The sequence below is a fragment of the Macadamia integrifolia genome, chromosome 6 (assembly GCF_013358625.1).
Source record: "Macadamia integrifolia cultivar HAES 741 chromosome 6, SCU_Mint_v3, whole genome shotgun sequence".
Lineage (NCBI taxonomy): Eukaryota > Viridiplantae > Streptophyta > Magnoliopsida > Proteales > Proteaceae > Macadamia > Macadamia integrifolia.
This window is the reverse complement of record NC_056562.1, coordinates 6,361,648-6,381,915: the sequence shown is the minus strand read 5'-3', so window position 1 is coordinate 6,381,915 and position 20,268 is coordinate 6,361,648. Positions and strand designations below refer to the sequence as shown.

Genomic DNA, 20,268 nt, shown 5'->3' with positions numbered 1-20,268 from the left:
AAAGGCACTGAGAAGGCCTTTAGTGTCAGATTTATATTTCATGAGATAGAGCCATGTGCAATGAGTGTAATCGTCCACAATTGTCAAAAAATAATGAGAACTAGTGGTGCTAGGTGTATTGAACCGTCCCCAAATATCACAGTGTATAAGCTTAAAAGGAGAATAAGTGGATGTAGTGCTTAAAGTAAATGGAGATCGAGAATGTTTTGCCAAGGGGCAAATATTACAAAATTCCAAATGAGAGTCAACTATGGATGAATTATGTTGGGCAATGGTATGTGTGATACCCTACTTTTAAAACCTGGTTTAATTACACGGTTGACTCGGTTTAACCATGCAGGACTCGAACCAGAGAGGTTTAAGGCGGGTTCCTTATGGACCATGATGGTAAGGGTGACTTTGAACACAGGTTGGCCAGACAAGTCCGAGTCAGTGCCAGAGGAGACGGGTGTACCCAAGCCGTGTACATGCACGTATCATAAGGCCATGTATGGGTAATGCTGGTATGTAGCCGTATCCTAAAGTGTATACGTATAATATGTCTTGTGCCGAGAGTGAGATATATGCCGAGAGTCGAATTCCATCGAAATCTCACTTGTTGGCTAAGTTTCGACCAATAGGTGGACGGTCACAGGCGGACGAATCCGCCCACTTGAGTGACCCACCCATGTGGTTACTAAATATTCTGTAAGTATAAATAGTACTTTTTATGTTTCTCCTTTTCCCATTTAATGCATTAAGTAGTTGGTGAGAAGAGTAAAGAGGAGAGAGAAAAGAAAGGAAGAGAAGAGAACGAAGGAGAAGAAAGGGAAAGAAAGATGAGGAAGAAATAGTTTTAAGTGACGCCGAGGTTTGATCTTTTCATTCCGATACCGAAAAAGTGATCCCCAACACGAGACCTACGATTTGAGGTGAGCGAGCTATACTTCTTAAACTTTCACCAAACCCTGAGTGAAACCCTTGATTTGGGTAGAGTTCCTTGAGATCTTGTTAATCCCACTTGAGATGATGAATCTAAGGTTTGATAGATGGTCTATGTGTTGATTTTGAATGTTTAAAGAAGTGTTTACAAGATTTAAGAAGCATTGGTGATTTCTTGAGCTAAGAGGTGATTTTGGGGTTTTGGAAGAGTTCTTGAGCAAAGAAGGTAAGATGGCTTTTCAATCCTTAAATCTAACTTAGATCTAGGTTAGAATCATCTTATAAGACCTTAGATGTGTGGATAAGGTGATTGAAACAACCCCATTTGGTTTCCCCAAGATTGGAGAACGTTTCAAGGAAGAAGGCAGTTTTCCACCCCCATAGGTGGGCGAGGACCGACGGGCGAAGCCGCCCGCCTGAGGGGGCAGCACATCGGTCCCCACCGGTGGGCAAGGACCGGCGGGCAAACCCGCCCACCTGAGGGTGCCCGCAGGTTGGACCGATGGGCAAACCTTGCCCGCTTGAGAAGACTGGCGGGCAAGGACTGATGGGCGAACCCGCCCACCTGAGAAGACCGGTGAGCGATCTCAGGTGGGCTATCTGGCCCACCTGTTGGTCCCCTAACATGATTTTTGTGTCCGAATAGACCCAAAACGGATGGAAAACCTTCGTTTATGTTTTAAACATGATTTAAACATCAAAACTCGCTAGTTTTGACCCCAAAGTAGTGAAATGCTAACCCATTCACTTATGATAGGTTCTAGAATTTACGTTTCTCGCACCGGATCTCACCCGTACCGAGCGTGAGCTTTTGTACACAACAGGTAAGTGGGGAGAGGACATTTGACCTTATTTTAAGGCTTGTTTTGTACCATTAAATTGTATTTAGACTAGTCATGTCATCATGTAAATTATGTGTAGATTAGTCATCCTCGTATGCCATTTTTGTGCACTTGCTTGTGCATTCTAAATTATTGACTTATGATGTGTGTGTTGTGCCTTACATTCTCAATGTTAAATGATTGATGTGCTTATGTGATGAGTGATTGGATTACGGTGTATGATGCATTATTAGACTAGACGCCGTAGTCCACTTGAAAACTAGTGTATTGGTGACCCGTGGAATGGGACGCGGAGGCACTATGCAGTCGTACTATGTCATATAGGAGCATGTGGATTAGGATTATCATTCCCCGTGCTATGACCCTTCCCAATAGGGGTTGAGGTGTTGGGTTATCACTTGGGGGGAAGCAGTGGTCGCGATTGTCAGGTCACTGTGGTGGTTAGACATATGCCCAGCTGGTCATTAGGATAGTCGGCAACCTCAGTGGTATATTCAAGAGGGCCAATCGTACTGCTTTTAAATTGCTGAAGTCAGCACCTTTACTTTTCTGTCATTTATTTTTATGTTGAGAGCCGGTGGTCGGCATGTTTTACTTTTCTGAGTACTCACGGTGGACCTTCTCCGACAACCCTATGGGCGTATCGCGGGATGAAGTTCACAGCTCGTACTCGTGGCATACGCGCACTGTGATTGTGTTAGCACATAACCAAAGACTTAGTAATGTTGTTAAGGTGGATAAGATTTAAAATGAATTGCATAGCATATAGTGCATATGGATGTGATTGTTGTGTGGTCCTTCTTTTCACTTACTGAGCTAGTGAGTTCATCCCACGTGCGCACCTCTTTTAGATGAATTTGCAGGTCACCTGCCTGAAGATCAGGAGTCGGACCCTACAGTGGAGTTTCTTAATGAGGATTGATGGGTCCCTGAGGGGTATGGGCACGGTGTTGATTGCACGTGCGAGGGCTGTGCTGCGGGACCGCAGTAATGACACCATATAGGATTTTGCTTTTTGATTCCTTTGATGACCTCCCCTTTTGTGTACTTGATACATAAATTGTTATTCTTTTTGTGTAAATATCATGCCCGCTGGCCCATATGTACTTAACTATATACTACAATTTGGGTATCAAGTATATTGGGGGTATTTACAGGTAATTTAAGTCTTCTGCTAAACTTTGAACACTTATCTTGATGTGGGTATGCTGTGGTGGGATACTGTATCAGATGATCCTGGCAGGTTTGGGTTAACCGGAGTTAACCCGATCACCGGTCAGGTTCTGTGTGAACGGGGTGTGACAGTATGCAACCGTGAGGATGATGGGTGACCAAGGAGCCAATGCCAAAGATCAAATGTAGAAGAGACAATGAGCAAAGTAGTGGGCCTTGTGAGGTAATAGAGTTCGTTATGAGCACATAGGTCCTGAAAGATAAAAAAATCAGGGAAGAATGTTACAGAGCAATTCAAGGATTTTGTAATTTTGGAAATAGAGAGAAAATTGAATTGAAATGATGGGACATGCAGTACATTATGGAGGCGAAAATTATAATCAAATTCCACAGAACCAATGTTAGAAATAGGTGTGTGAGAGCCATTTGATTGTTGAACAGTCATAGTACTAGGACTAGACTTAAGAGAATTCAAGGAGTTGATAGATGAATAGATTTATTTATTAGCACCAAAATCGAGAATCCATTTAGTGGGTGAAGAAACAATAGATGTGAGAGAAGTACCTGCTAGATGCACACTAGGTGAAATGCTACCTTGTTGAAGGATGGCAAGTATTTGCGCATATTGATCAGCAGAGATGGAGGAATTATGTGCATTGGAGGTGGGTAAAACATATGTGTTGTTCTCTGGGAGACTTGTGGCTTGAAAGCCCTTTGACTGGGAGGAACTTGGCGATGCTTGCTTTGGATGATAGCCATGAAGCTTGTAACATGTGGCCATTGTGTGACCAATCCTTTTGCAATAAGTGCAATTATTAGGAGCAACATCTCCTTTCTTTGGGGGATATCCATGCAATTTGTAACATGTATGGATAGTATGCCCATCCCTAGAACAATGGTCTTAATGTGGCCGATCCTTTTGTCCACAAGAAAAGGGAGGTGAGTTCTTGGTGGTGTTGGAAATAACTGTCGTTGCTTCAGGTTTGGCAAAAGAAATAGAGGAAATCTCACGTTGCTTCTCTTCTTGTAGTGCTAGGGAATAAAGCTTTGCAACTGAAGGCAAAGGGTCTTGTAGGAGAACTTGACTTCTTAGAGGTGCAAAAGATTTGTGAAGTCTTGAAGAAATTTCATGGCATAATCCTGCTGAATAAATGCATTCAACTTGAGCGCCTCATTTACAGTCTGGTTAAGAGACATAAGATGTCAGTTCATCCCATAAACCTTTTAGTTTTGTGAATTAGGCAGTGATAGAGAGATTATGTTGTTTCCAATCAGCAATGTCCTACTTGATCGAGTAGATCTTGGTGGTTTTTGGTTGTGAGAAGTGACTTTGGAGATCCGTCCAAATAGTATGAGCAAAATCTGCATAAATGATGCTAGCAGCAAGTTCTGGAGTGATAGATCGAAGAAGCCAAGACATCACCATGTCGTTGACTCGTACCCATCGATCATAGTTGTCTACAGCAGCATCTGGCATGGGTATTGTTCCATCGACAAACCCAAGCTTATTTTGGCTCTCAAGGCCATCCTTATAGCGCGAATCCAAGTATTATAGTTTTCACCGTTCAGTGAAGGTGAAACAAGGACAACAGTGGGACTATCAAAGTGATGGAAAGTGTAAGGATTATTGAAGGGGTCATCGGATTGAGCAGCAAAAGAGGCATTATTGTTGACTTCTGCCCTGAGATGAGAAGAGGAAGGGGGTAATCGGATTTTACGCTTTGATACCATGGTAAAAGACTAAATAATGGAAAATATATGAAGAAGATTGGTTCTTCTCACTTGATTTGAATCAGCTATACATGGTGGCTTTTATAGCCATAAGTGTATAGGTTAGTTCCTTAATTTAAGCTAATGGCGTGCTTAATCTATGCTAACTATTGGGGAATGTGGATATACAAGGAAATATACAGTTGATTACAAGATAAAGGGATAAGGACTACAACTAATATAGCTGATCACAAGGGAATGGGATAAGGATTACAGCTAATACACAGGGCTGGATGAAGGATATGCATGATAATCCAATATCCACACAAAAGAAAAATCCTAACACAAACCAATGCTGCCCATTGCCCCCACCCTCGAAAAGAGAGGGAGGGGGGAGTGTACTAGTTCGACAAGTAACAATTTAAGGCTGGACTATATTCTCTCTCCAGATTTGGACCGTCCACGTCAACATTTCCACTTGTCTCATTCTATAGGTAGAATAACACAAGAATTGCATGATGAAGAAAAACAGAGGATTTAAATCCTTATAGCTGTTTCATCGATATCATATCAGTCTAGTATCAATATTGATCACAGTCATACGATATTTGCTCTCCTATATACGAAATTATTTTGTCGTGCCTTATTGGTGTGTTCTATTATGCCACTTGCTTAGAGAACCCTCTCCCCTATAAAAAGAAGGGAATTTTATGTCTGGGCGAATATGATTGTGTCTCTCTTTCCTACCCTCTCCTGAAATGACATATTTGTCTCCAAGAATGATTCTTTTTCAAGGGGCAGTGGTTGGATGTTTCCTATTGACTGTTGGCAGAAGCTACACCCCTGGAAAAGAAACACTGTCTAAATAAAATTTAATTAGATCAAGTTTTCCTTTCATCCATGGTGAAGAGAAACCAATTCCCTTTTTGACTGTCAAATGAGACCCTGGAAATAGTGAAGGGCATTTTGAACCTTTGCCTTGGAGGGATAGAGTAATTATGATGACCTACCATTTGTGGGTGAAGAGGTGTGAAAATCGTTTGTATTCATTTTAAACCGATTTGACATCTAAAACTGGTTTTATGGAACCCTTTTTCTCTCTCTTAATCTGCACCGTCCAGCTCAACATTGCCACGTGTTATCTTCTGCACCTAAAATAACATAAGAATAACAAGATGAAGAACAACAGAGGATTTGGATCCAGGTGGAAGAGGCTAATCTTGGTGGTTTTAGTTTCTAGTTTGGCCAGCTTCTCTGTATTTTTTTGTTTCTTTTCTTTTCTTTAATACAAATGAACTTTTAGTGAAACCAATGAAAGGAAAAAAAAAAAAAAAAAAAAAACAAAAAATATAAATATAAGTATAAATATATAATGTTTTATTTATTTATTTATTTATTAATTTCACCTTTAATCCCATGATTCAAGAGAGAAGGGAATATTCTTTCATTGTACAAACAAAGAAGGCACTGAATGCATTTTCAAGTTCTTTTACAGAATTTTACATTTATTAAAGACAATAATAAATAATCAAGAAGATAATAAAATGAACTTGTTTGATTAGTATCCATCCTTCTTCCTCTTAAGAACTTCAAGAATTGAGTGTGCAGTAGTATGAGCAATGGCCTGGACGGTGACCATGGGATTCACACCCAATGCTGTTGGAAATACGCTTGTATCTGCCAGAAACAGTTCCTCCACCTCCCATGTCTCCCCTTTCTGGTTCACCACAGAATGCTTCTCATCAACTCCCATCCTACAGCTTCCCATTTGGTGTGCAGAGCATATTGGTGTGGACAAGTCCCTAAGTCTCCTACTGCTTTCCTCTTTCACAAACTTCTCAAACTCATGTTTGCTGGCTTTCTTCACATTCAATTTCTTCCCCATAATGTGATGGGTTCCAACCTCTTCAGCCCCAGCTGCAGCCAACATACGAAGAATCTTTTCTAATCCCTTCTGTAGGTTCTCTTCATCTGTGGCATCCAATTTATAAGTGAATGAGGTTTGAGAGTCCACAGTACCTTTTCCTTTGTCCCTTGCCAGTGCAAATATGTGAGCAGTCCTTGAGAACTTGCACATCCTTTCTTTGAAGTCAGAGCTTGAAACCCATGGCATTACTGTAGAGTATACTCCTGGATGCACTGATGGTGTTTGTATCACAGCTCCATAGCCCGATCCTTCGAAATCGGCAACGACTGTGGACATTGCTGTCATTATACCCCCTTCGTAGCTCTTCTTATCTTTCCCTAACCACTCATCATTACTGGGGAAGTGACCCCATGCCATCACCACTGGATGAAGATGGAGGTTCTTCCCTATGTTATCATTCTTTAATCCACTTCTTTTCAACAATGTTGGAGTGCTAAGAGCACCGCAAGCAACTATTGTCACCTTCGATTCCACCACATAGATATCTTTTCCCAATCCATTATCAAATTCAAAGGTGACTCCAGTTGCAGTATTTCGGTTTCTCCATTTCTTTCTCTCATGTAAGATTTCCAAGGCATTGCAACCTGGTAGAATTAAACCATTACCTGATTTCACCAAATCCACTAGCCATGTCTCTGCAACACCTTTCTTTTTCCCATCTTTGCAACCATAACCACACCACCCACAATAGTGATCTTGAGTTGAATTTCGGGGGATATTGGTCACTGGATATCCTAATTCAGTGCACCCTCGTCGTAAAATTGTGTTGTTGAATCCTTCTTCTTCAACTTCAGACTGAACACCCATCTTCTTGCAAACTGCATCTAATGCCTCTTTATAGACCTGACTACCAAATAGCTCAAGCTCATAATCCTCACACCATTCCTTCATTACATGATGAGGTGTTCTAATTGAAGCTGACCAATTGATTGTAGAACCCCCACCAACATTTGATCCTGCGAGTAACAACACACCCATATCATCAGTAACCATTACTCCACCATTTAAGTACATCTGATCCATGGAAGGTCTTTCAATAAGTGATAAATTGCTTCTTGCGAAGTAGTTCCCCTTCTCTAAGACAATCACTTTGTAGCCTTCTTTTGCAAGAATGCCAGCAACAACACCACCACCAGACCCAGAACCAACAACAACAGCATCGCAATGGATGGTTAAACAAGGAGAGGATGACAAAGATGGGGAATTACTTCCTCTGCAGTGGACTGAGACAGGAAAACCATATCTTCCAAGTTTATCCACAACAACTTCTCTGGGTTGTGTTAGATCAACTAGGCCTTTACATAGCGGTCCATAGAGTTCTTCTTCCATTCGTTCCTCATCGTCTTCTCTTCCAAACCCTGCTTTTTTTCTTTTGGTTTGATTTTTGAAATTTGGATCTGGTCCACAGTAGCCAATTCCTTTCCATGTTGGGTTCGCATTCTTGTCATCTAACTGAAACAAATGAAAAGCGAAATCACAAGCTGATCTTCTCACTTTACTTGAAGACTATCTGTTTGACGGATAAAAAATAATGGAAAACTTGTGATGGTGGATCCCACATATTGTGGGTTGGATTGGCAAAGAAAATGAAGGAAAGAAAATAATGGAATATATAATTTTTGGTGGAGTCCACATCTATGGAAAGAGAAGAAATGAAAGTGAGTGGAATTCAATGGGAAATATAGGATATAGGAGGAGGAGACTGACACAAAACAACTTTTCCAGGAGGGACTTCCTTTGGGGAAAAAAATTGGCTGCTACCCTAGTTGCAGTTGCAACCTCTATTAGCAGCCAAAGAAATGGAATAATTCACTTTCCCTAAGATTCACAAATACCTTCCTATGTTTTAGTATTTTCCAAATGCCCTTTAAGACTCCATTTCTTTGGCTGCTATAGGGGTTGCAATTACTTGGCTGCAACCCAGGCAATAGCTAAATTTCGTTCCTTTGGAAGTGAATGGGTGAGAAAATTTAACTGCCACATCAATAGATAACAATTATTGCATTAAATGATCTTGTTCTGTAAGTTTTCCACCTCACTTATCTGAACATTCATATTTGTGATAGTTTATGTAAAATAAGTTAAAACTTCCCACCCCTATTTGTTTGATAGAAACAAGTGGAAAAAGGTAAAAAATGGTGAGAAACTTTTACTTGTTTTCCCATAAACTACTTCAAATATGAGTGTTTAGATAAGCGGGTGGGAACTTATCAAACAAGGTCATTTAATGTAATATTTATTATTTACTAATGTGGGAGCTAACTTTTCCCATCCGATTCATTTTCAAAGTCCTACCAAAATTAGTAGGACTTCATGAAAAAATTGTTTTGTGTCTATCTTTCCCTCCTCTTATTTCATTTTTTTTTCTATAAAATTCTACCTCACTTCCATTTCTCCTCTTTCTCATAGAGGTGGACCCCACTAAAAAGTACATATTCTATTATTTCCTTTCCGTACCTTTTTTTTATCAACTCAACCCACAATATATGAGACCCACCCTCATAAATTTTCCACACCTTTATCTCCGTCAAACACGCAGGACCCTAGTAGATATTGTTGTCAAGTCTCAACAGATTAAGATCAATATATTAATCTTCGGCCCAGCTCATACACATCCCATCCCATGATAAGCCAAACTCTTGGCCTATTTTCAGTAGCTAAAATAAAAAAAGATTATTTTTCCATCTTCTTGGGAAAAATAATTTTTCATATATATATATATATATATATCCAACATCCCTTATAGTGTTATAGTGTATGGGTAAAGATAAGGTCATTACTCAGCCCTATCATATCCATTATCACCTCTCCTGCGTAACCATAAAGCAGTAGGATATGGGTAGTCAAAGATTAGATCCACAGTACCCAATCAAAATAAGATCCATTATTCTACTGGTTTGATTAGAGTATCAACACTAATCAGATTTAAGAACCAAACCGGCTAAACTAACATTTATGATGACCATGATATGGGTCTAAAATGTTCTATTCCTTGCAGTAGCTTGCCCTTTTCTTCCTAGATACACGACTGATCCAGGAAATATATAAACTTCAGAACCTAGGTATTTTAGATTCTCCAAAAGAATATTTCTTATGGAAAATGTTATTAAAGTTTATAAATATTTATTTACTGTCAAAACCCTAGTCTATCAAAAATATAATTATAGATTTTCTATATCTCCGATTGGACCCTTAAAATATTTTAAAAATGTTTGAGAAAACAAATATTAATAAAATATATTAATTCTTTAAAATTTTATAAATAATTTTACCAAAATGTCACTAACAAATATTCTCTTTCTTCAATATTCTCTTAATTAGGAAAACGAATTTCATGTTGAATGTCTCTTTCGAATATAGCCAAACACTGTGAATCTTATGCATCGATATATAATTAGTTAGACATCAATTGACGGTGCGCCAAAATTCACAATGCATTACCACATAATTAGGACCCCTTGGGTCAAGAGACTGATCGTACATTACTGACAAAAATTTTGTTCCATATAAACCAACAATAATGTGTATGTGAAATTCTTGTATGCATGATTCGTTTCAATATACACATAGTTTGCACAATCGCATTTGTATCCTAAAATTTTCATTGCGATCTTATTAATGGGATGTCCAGTTCCATCCTTAGTCATAATTTGTTTTAATTTATCCATGACTAAATCACACTTTAACTATTTTATAATTTAATTAATTAAATTTGGTATAGACACTTCCAATAAAACACACAGAGCCACCCACCTAACACAAAACGAAAACAAAAAGCCAGCCCCCACTTAAATTGATCCATAGTCCAGAGTAGGACCAACTAACCCAATTGGCACTCATTTATTTAACCTGATCCACCACATAAAAATCCTAGTTTTGTCGCTGTTGGAGTGCATGGGCCTTTCCATTTAACCTTTCCATTGCCATCCCACTTAGATGGCAGCGGGACCCATTGTATAGAGAGACATCCAACCCAACTATTGATGACCAAAGTTTGTTTGTTTGTTTATTTATTTATTTTTTTTAAATCAAGGTGTTAAAGCTAGCTTACGCGCACCTCGATTAATTCTCGGGGAGACTAACAAATGATTAGATGGGAAATCGAACCTAAGACTTGTACTTATCCATACAATCATCAATTTGCTCTAACCATCACGGACAAAAATGCCATTAATGACCAACAAACTTCATAAAGTGAGAACGACATATACAGTAAAATAGCACATGGACATTGTCTAACCACTTAAAACCACCGGCCACAACCCCATCTACCCGTCAAACTGTACATCACTCAAGTCGCTCTCCAGGGAAGATCAGTTCATTACATGCAGTCCTACTACTGGATAAATTAAGCTCATGGGAACAAATCTGACACCAAAAATTTTTTTTGCTAGCTTTTTCACGCCAAAAGCTTAATGTTGTGGTTTTGTATAACTTAGGCAGATAGATAGATAGATAACCAAAAGTACCACTCTATTAATTATGAGAAATTAATTAAGACCATATATAGTATGTACCTGAGTGAAGAAAATGAAGAAAGTGATGAACTTGAAGACCTTGAAGAGAGTCCTGAAGAAGAAAAGGGAGCTGAGAGACCATGACCGAAGGATCTGCTCTCGTTTCTTCTGAGAAATCTGAGAGAACCTCTGTACGTAAGGGAATTGAGTTGACAAACTAGCTGACCCACAAAGAATAAACGTCCCAAGCCATGTTGATAAAAGCAGTAATGACAAACGAAGGGGACCCAATGTAGTTTGTTCCACTTTTTCAGCTATTAATTTCTTTACCTACAATATTATGACAACCATTGGTTGAGATTGAGAAGAAGAAAGATTTAAAACCAAAATTAATTAAGACCAGCTGTGGAGTTAGTTAATTTCTTACCAGCTGTGGAGTTCCTGTCATGGACGCAGATGTTTTGTAGAATGTGGAGATGGAATCATCATATTCATCAGTGGTGCCAGAGTAGTTGATTGAAGGCAAAAGAGAGTCACAAATAGCTGTGACCGATTCCAATTCACGAGAGGATAGCCATTTCATGTAATAATCCTGGAAAAAACTGCCTTTTCTAGACTGCTTGTGTTCCATAATTTATATGAAGATCGAGAGACACAGAGAGCAAGCAAATGAAGGAGGAGAAAGAAAGAAGCAATTCCGTGTTAGTAAGGTTCTTGTTGCTTGCAACTTATATAATGGAGACCTATACAGGGTGAGATTATTGTATTTGAAGATTCATAAAAGTAGGTAGGCACACATTAACTTCTAGCCAGCTTTTATTTAGGACTACCCCTCCTCACTCCTTACTAGAAGAAATCACAACTCTTTTCCAGCATCCTATTCCGATATAATATTTAAGACGAGAGCAGAGGTTGGAAAGGCCAGAACTAATGGCTCTAACAATGGCAGAATAGGCGGCACACATGGGGCCATGGCCATGGGCTTCTGCCTTCTATTCCATAAGTGGGAGAGAGAAAAAACAAACCTATCATTCACTACATCACCAGCTCACTTTTCAACCACATGGCTGAGAAGAGTATCCAATGGCATTTATTTGAAGGGAAAAGAAAGTTATTTTGATGGCCTGTGTTGAGTCATGGGTGTGGCTCCAATAGGACCACCACCCATGTGGTAGTTAAAGTAATCACATTATGGCTATCCGTTTACGTTCCCGTATATCTACATACAATAGGGTGTGGTGATGAGCACAATAATGTGTGAAATCTTAGGGATATAAGTGTACATTTTGCCCCACTTTGGATAGTACTATTTCTGTTTTTTTTTTTAGTTTCCAAGTCTATAAGAGAAAGTGCTGAAAGTGAATCAAGAACCGGTCCAAATTTGAACTAACTTGTCCAAAGGTGGAATCCACTCATTGGTACCACATCCTCTCTCTTACAAAATCCTGAAGATTATTCTCTCTCCGTGCTACCTCATAAAATCTTGAAGATGCTATGTGTAGACACTGAATTTTGTCACTCCCCGGCAATGATGACAATATGAAGGATTACATGTTGGATATTTTAGACTTGGAGAATTTTCAAACTTGGAGTAGAAAATGACCATTTTTTCCTATAAACTTTCAAGAGAAAATGTTTTCAAAAATTAGAATTTGATGTTGTGGATTATTGTTGTTTGTCCCCTCAAGTCGGACATTACACTTTGATGCGAGAACTATGCGAATCGACACCCGATTCTCTCTTTCATTATATGATCCGGGTCCCTACTTTATGCATATTTTCGTAAAGGTTCCCGATCAAGACTACAATCGTGTCTCACATTATTGGATAGTGCTCGGACTAAGCTTTCTAACGACATATTACACGTCGAATTCCGACAAATGGTTTGAAAGATATGACCCCCAAAAGTTGACTCTAAAGTTCGGTATCAGATTCCATTCTGAGCAATCAAAGGGTGCCATATGGCGCCCAAACTCCTTTGTCCAAAAGCAAGTCTTTTTGGACAATTCTCTCTAGTTTTTTAGTCCCACATCTGAAATATGAGAGAATTGTCCCAAGTCCCAAGGCTATAAGAATAGCCCTTCCTCTCTTCCAAAGGGGAGGAGAAAAATTGAGAAAAATTTGAGAGAAGGAATATGGCCCCATGAAGGTTTTTGCTAATTCCCTCTCTCTAAATAAATAATCTCTCAAAGTATAAAAATTTAAATGTGTAATCCTTCCTTGAGCCGGGAGACTTAGTCCGATCGGTTCGGTTCGGTTTTGGCCTTGAAGCACAAGGGTTTAGTCCGATTCGGTTCGGTTCGGTTCGGTTTTGGCCTTGAAGCACAAGGGTTATCTCCCCTTGTTTCTTTATTAAAGCCGGCTTAAGGTATTTTTCTTCTCCTAATTGCAGTTTAGAACTAGCTTAGCTAATTTAATAGATTAATTTCTAATTTATTAATACTTGATTTGTTTAGATTAATTATGTTTAATTAGTCTCAGTTTGGTTTATTTCGGTCCAATTAAAGGTATTTAGGTAATTGATTTTTTAGATTAATTAAGTTTAATTGTTTTTTTTTATTTAACATGTAGATTTGATTTGGTTTAGTTTTTTTAAATTGTTTTTTTGTTCTTTTAATCTAGACCCTTAGATTAGGATCTCAAGCCCTAATTTCCTCCCCATCTTTTCTTCCTTTATTTCTTCTTTTCCCTATAGCAGAACCGCAGCCGCACTAACTCTTCCTTCTTCTTCTTCTTCTTCTTCTTCTTCTTTTTCTTTTTCTTTCTCTTTTCCTTCCCTGCTGCTGTACCTGGCAGCAACCGAACCCCCCTCTTTCTTCTTTTCTTCTTCTTCTTCTTTTCTTTCTCTTTTCCTTCCCTGCTTCTGTAACTGGCAGCAACCGAACCTGCTCCTCTCTTCTTCTTCTTCTTCTTTTTCTTTCTCTTTTCCTTCCCTGCTGCTGCAACACCCAACCGGCAGCCGCACCTAACCATCCTCTCTTCTTTTCTTCTTCTTCTTCTTCTTCTTCTTTTTCTTTTTCTCTTCTTCTCCCCTGCTGCTGCAACCAAAACCTGCAACTGTGGCTTATTCTTCTTCTTCTTCTTCCTCTTCTTTTCTTTCTTTTCTTCCTTTGCTGAAACCGATTTTCACCCTCGTCTTCTTCTTTTCTTTTTCCCTGCTGCTGCAATTCTCTTCTTCTTCTTCTTTTTCTTTTCTTTTCCCCTGCTGCTGCAGTTCTCTTCTTCTTCTTCTTCTTCCTTTTTTCTTTTTATTTCTTCCCTGCTGCTGCCACCCGTCACTTTGTGGGGAGAGCCTACAAGTACCGACCAGTCAAGGTAGTGGAATTTGAGCTGCCAAGGCAGCAGTGTGTGGTGTACTTGGACTTGAAAAGGGAGGAATGTGCAAACCTGTTTCCATCAGGGAGGGTTTATTCACAGGCGTTTCACCTGGGTGGACAGGGATTCTTCCTGTCAGCTCATTGTAATATGGACCAGGCTAGCTCGTTCCACTGCTTTGGACTATTTTTGGGGATGCAGGAGAAGGGATCTGTGAGCTTTGCGGTGGACTATGAATTTGCAGCAAGGGCAAAGCCTACAGAGAAGTATCAGAGCAAATACAAAGGTAACTATACTTTCACAGGAGGGAAGGCAGTTGGGTACCGAAACCTGTTTGCTTTACCATGGACAACCTTCATGGCTGAAGACAGCCTTTTCTTCATCAAAGGCATTCTCCATCTCCGAGCAGAGCTCACCATCAAGCACTAACTCAGAGTGGCACTACACCCATTTAAGATTATTGGATTGATTTCGTTTCTTTAGCCCTAGCAGAACAATCCTTCTGCATTTTTTTGTTTTTCTTCATTATAGTCTTAATTGTTCATTGTGGATTAAATGATTTTGATAAGTTGTCCCTTTTTCTTGTTTTCTTTTGTTTTCTAAAATCTTTCCAGGGATCTCAAATTTCCCTAATTTTGAGTCCTAAAATCAAATGATTTTCTTTTTCTGTTTTCTTTTCTCTCTTAATAATATATGGGACGTAGTTTAGGGCGTGTTTAGTTTAGGACGGGCGTGGCTGTTTTCAAATTTTGAGTCCCTTTTTCTGTTTTCTTTTCTCTCGTAGCATTAGGTGCGTACTGAGGATTTGGGTTTTCCTACTATCTCCTATCTTTTGTACTCCAACATTCACTTGCATTAGCGTAGTACTAATTTAGGTTAATTAAAGTAACTTAGTTAACTTAATTAGTCATTTCGATTGTTGTTTATTTAATTGTGGTTAATTTATTTAGTTTTTTTTTATCACTGCATTTGATTTTTTCATTCAATTCAATTTATTAAATTTGTGTAATTACCAATCTTTTTCCCTCTAGTAGTTCGTTTATTTTAATCAATCAATTAATTAGTTATTTAATGTAGGATAATTAACTAGATTAATTAGTTAAAAGATTCTTTTCTCATTAGCTTAACTAGGGTTTTGAAAAATATTTAACTCATCTTAGATTAGCTTAAGGTAAACATAATTAGTGCAATTAGGTTTCATAATTAATTTAATTAAACCATAGGTTCAGTTTAATCTTCCTAAACTAGATTAGGTAAATTAGTAAAATGCTTCCATTTAATGTAATTAGCCCATTTAACTTTTCTAAATTAATTAGGCCCCATTTAATTTAAAAATCTTTTTACCAATTAGATTAAGTAGGATTGCAATAATTTATTTCATAAATTACTAGGGATTAGGTTTAATCACTTTAATTAATTCAATTTAGGATCTCACAAATTCATTGATCATCCATCTAGGTCAGGCTCAATTAATCGAATTAGTTTAATTTAGGATTTCATAAGTTGCTAAACTAATCCTAGGTCTAGGTTTATTTCATTAGATTAATCTAAGACTCATAATTCATTGATTAAATCATTTAGGGTTTTTATTTAATTAGTGTAATCATTTCATTATTTGCATCATAACCTAGCTAGCATAATTTAGACACTTGGCTTAGGGTTTTCACATGTCATGCTTAGATACCTAGTTTAGGGTTTTCAATGACCTAAATTTAGGACTAGTTAGTAGGGTACAAACAAACTTTGGTCAAACAAAAAGAGACCGGCCTTAGGGCCGGGCAGACTGGGTGCCTAACACCTTCCCAGTCTGTCACTTGACACTTGTCCAGAATCTTGGTGTAAACCAGCCTTATCCATCAGAGTCATTAGTCTCTCTCCCTTGATTGGGGGAGACATTTATGGGTCCTAGACCCTTTCTAGGTGGCGACTCCCTTTTACCCATAACGTGTATCCCCCTTGGCATTTGATGACCAGGGGATACTATCTCATCTCATTAGGGTTGAACCCTAGTGTGTGTACACGCGCTACGCGCCATATCCCGATCCCGCAGGGGCGGAGGTCCATGGTACCTACACTTGTATTTTTTATGTCTTCTTTTCTTTATATTTATAATTTTGTTTCATAATTATGTATTTATAGTATATGTTAATATGATTGATGATTGATGATTGATGATTGATGATTGATGATTGATGAAGATGAACTTAGTTTATTCACTTTATTGATTTGTTTTCTTGATGAATATCTTACATTGGTATGAATATGAAATTTTAATATTTATTTAACATATGAGTAATAGGACTCAACTAGGATTTGAGCCAAATAGATTAGTTTTATAAAAAAATTACACAGGAACGCTTTAGTCAATAAGGCGACACTTTATGCTAGCCTTATCGCTAAGGCACTCCGAAAGACCCTCAAACGCCTCCGTCGCCTTACCGCCTTAAAAACTATGCTTGGCCACAAGAATCCTCCATCCCAAATCCACACTATCTATTTTCATTATAATGCCAGTTTCACCAACTAAACATATATCCCTTTTGGGACTTGTCTCATCCTTTCAGTAATTTTGAATTTCAACAAATGAATCACAGCAGATGTAGTCACCAGTTTGTGTTATACATTATCAATCTAGCTAAACCAACTTTCCCTCATGTTGTCATCTTTTGGGACCTACTCCTGTGTTCCTTTCTATGCATTCATCTCTAACTTTATCGTTCATTGTGTTACCACTCATCCATCTCATTGTATTCAATTCAGCTACATTAATTTTATGGATGCACTGTTTCCCAACTGCTCAGCATTCTATTCCATAAAGCATGGTTGATCTTATAGTTTCCTTGTATAGTTATGTAGACTATTATTGCGTTTTCCAAAGATACCACATTAAATAATCGCATTTCAAAATCCATCTCAGCTTTTAAAATCCTCACAAACACTGGGAAAAGGTAAACAAATGTTAGGTAAATTAGGAAGCAAATAGTTCCTGTTAACATCTGAAATGATGAAAAACACTAGAAGCAGAAATCCAGCAATCAAAAAGTATAAAGAAATATGATGCATAAATACCGTCCAGATGATGGAGCCACTTGGGTCTAATGCAATTACATGACCATCAACCAAGCAACAAATGACTGCAAAACCAAAGCAATACATAAATTTTATTCAACGTTCCACATATTTGATAGGCCACAGTATTTTCGTTCAGCCAATCAGAAGTCAGATATTTTAATGCCTGGAACCATGGAAACTTTTACAAGAATCTCCACCCAGCACAGAGAATGACAGTAAAATTAACTACTCAAATGGAATATACAAGTACCATTTCCACTGGGAGAACTGATGGAAAGAGAACCAAAAATAGGCACCCCAAACTCACACTGCCATACAATGCTGAAAGGTAATGCCTGCATCAATTAGAAAAAAGTACCAATAAATTACATCAACAAATGACGTAAATAAAACAAGCCTTATGCTATCATTCTTGCTCCTCCATGGGGGAGGAGGACCAACTAGACCTCTTAATTGATGAAAAAACAAACATTTCGGGACCAACTAGTCATAAGATGACAGGAAAGGTTCAATATATCTACACCTAGTCGCTTACGAGTTACGATCAACATCAAAGTTATCAGTCATATTCAAGGATTTAGTTCTCGGTACCGGTACCGGTATCGGTCTCTGATAATACCGATACGATACTGATCCAGATCAGATCGGTGTGTACCGGTCACTTTTGCCCTTGCTTTTGGAAAAAAGTACATTTTTTGTACTGTTTTACCCCTGAAATGATATAGGTAACTGATCCGGATCGGTCAGGTATCAGCTATCGAACTCAGCCGATACTGACATGATATGCCCGATACGATACCGATACTTGAAACCATGGTCATATTGGCATTATAAGTTGTGAAAAGTCTAGCATGGAATGGTAAGGTGCAATGGTAATGTTGCTCCATTGTGGTAATGGGTTTGAGTCAGGAAACAGCCTCTCCACGAAGTAGAAGTAAGGTTGCGAACATTCAGACCCTCCGCAGACCCCGCAGTGGCGAGAGCCTTGTGCACTAGGTTCACCCCTTTTCTTTTTTTAAAGTCTAGCATGGAACTGAAACGGATAATGAATATTTTTTCCATATATTTTCTCTCCCCTTTCAACTCAATTGCTTTTCTGTTGCATTGCTTGATTTAGAATGGGGGGTGAGGAGTGTGGGGAGGACCAACCCACATGGTTTGGATCTACTAGACTAGGAATAGGAACTTTGTGTAATTTAATAGCCTCATTATAAAGCTTTGATCATTTATTCTTGTTTTTCGCAAGAGCAAGCTTGGGTTCAAGGATGTTGTGTTAAATTAATTGTAATCAAGGCCTACATCTACTTAGGATCCATGCATTGTGCATGAATTCATTATATAAGGTAGCTGTAGTACAACTGACTAACATTCAAGTTTTTTGCATGCACATTATGTTTCCGAAAACTCCTGATGCATATCTTAAAAGAATAAGTAGTGTATAGAGAAAAGAGAAAAGAGAAAAGAGAAAAGAGAAAGGAGAGAAGATTGTTGTAACTTGGGAGTCACAATTGATTCGATTGGGACTGCCTCCTTTATTCATTATATAGAATAACCATTACAGCAACCTACTAAGAATAAGAAACTCAGAAAAGGAAACAAGACTAACTTGTCAATCTAAATTACTAGGTCCAAAAGGACCTGACCAAAATACCCCTAGGAAGGGGAATCATGACTTGTGCTAAAAAGAAAGTCAAAATTCCTCTTTAGATATCGACTTCTAACAAATAGGTTCTAACCTATTTCCAACTTCTATATTAACAAATATACCTCAAAATGTGTCTCAGATTTTTGAAGCAAAAATGATTTTCGATCGTGGATCAAGGCACAGATATGGTATAACATTTATAATATTTTTTGTTCTTGAAAAATTTTCTTAAGAAACTAAAGTGAATATATGGAGAAAGCAAGTGTCTTAAGGGAAAAAAAAGGAATGTGTAACAGGAAAGAACAGAAGGGGAAAGAAAAAAACAGCACGACAGATATCCTCCAAAAACAAGCCACCATGAAACCTGTGCATCAAGCGGACTATGAGAACAAAAGACATATGCTAGTTGCTACTCCCCAAATTGAACACCTCCCACCACTATGCTTTTCTCTCATGCAACTTCTAAGTTAAATAGCTAATAAAGAGAAACGTTTAGATAGTACAAATCCAACTGCAATTTTTTTTTTTACTGCGGGGGGAGGAGGGGCGGGGAGGATTTATGTGTCCATCAAACCCAATTTAAAGTGGTTAAATTAATTTGCATTATTTAATTACGGGAGATTGATAGTGCTAACATTAAACCTTAAAGTTGTCAACTAGGTATAGAACTGAACATTCTGTTCACATGGTTGTCACATTGAATATTTTAGGAAATTTGATTAAGAAATATAAATGTGACTATTCATATTGTATATATATCAAACTAGATCATTTTTAGTCTTGAATGGATTATTATCAGCTGTTTCGGAACTCCATTGATTGTGATTTGAGGTGTTTTGAACCCCTAGAAAGTGTAGGGAGATTGTTCGCTGACGTTTTTCATGTGCAATCGTTGTTCGAGAATACCCATGTCATCTTGTGTGCGTCTAGGTTCAAGTGTTGTATTCCTTAGATGTACTATGCTTGTGGTACAAAGAGATAACCCTAAATTTTGTTTGAATACCCCAATGCATGCAAGGATCAAGTCAATGGTTGAAATTTTTGATTTGCATCATCACCGTCAACAGGAAAAAGTTTAAAACATTCTTCATATAGGAAGGAACAAGCTTAATGTTATATTGAAAGCGAAAAAAACTCTGACCTTCTTGTACCTTTATTGAAATAGCTGTCACACGCCCACTAGTAGAGGCCACATAAAGCATGTCA

The 20,268-nt window shown here is 38.2% G+C and overlaps 2 protein-coding genes across 3 annotated transcripts in view; both read right to left on the bottom strand.

Annotated features, from left to right (window-relative positions):
• The window catches only part of LOC122081699 (putative acyl-activating enzyme 19), a 95,342-nt gene that overhangs the window by 30,233 nt on the left and 44,841 nt on the right, over nucleotides 1–20,268 (bottom strand). The window contains 3 exon segments of the mRNA XM_042648896.1: nucleotides 17,415–17,479; nucleotides 17,668–17,752; nucleotides 20,214–20,268. The exon segment at nucleotides 20,214–20,268 is cut by the window's right edge and continues 8 nt beyond it. Of these exon segments, the coding sequence (XP_042504830.1) occupies nucleotides 17,415–17,479; nucleotides 17,668–17,752; nucleotides 20,214–20,268 (205 nt within the window).
• LOC122082648 (long-chain-alcohol oxidase FAO4A-like) lies at nucleotides 6,076–11,798 on the bottom strand. Of its 2 annotated transcripts, XM_042650344.1 has the most exons (3): nucleotides 11,458–11,798; nucleotides 11,091–11,360; nucleotides 6,076–8,025 (listed from the first exon to the last, which is right to left on the bottom strand). In XM_042650344.1, the coding sequence occupies exons 1-3, from the start codon at nucleotides 11,659–11,661 to the stop codon at nucleotides 6,205–6,207; spliced, it is 2,295 nt and encodes a 764-aa protein (XP_042506278.1). In that variant the 5' UTR covers nucleotides 11,662–11,798; the 3' UTR covers nucleotides 6,076–6,204. The 2 variants fall into 2 exon arrangements, with proteins under 2 accessions (XP_042506278.1, XP_042506279.1); XM_042650345.1 differs by lacking the exon at nucleotides 11,458–11,798 and having other exon boundaries at nucleotides 6,076–8,021; nucleotides 11,091–11,308.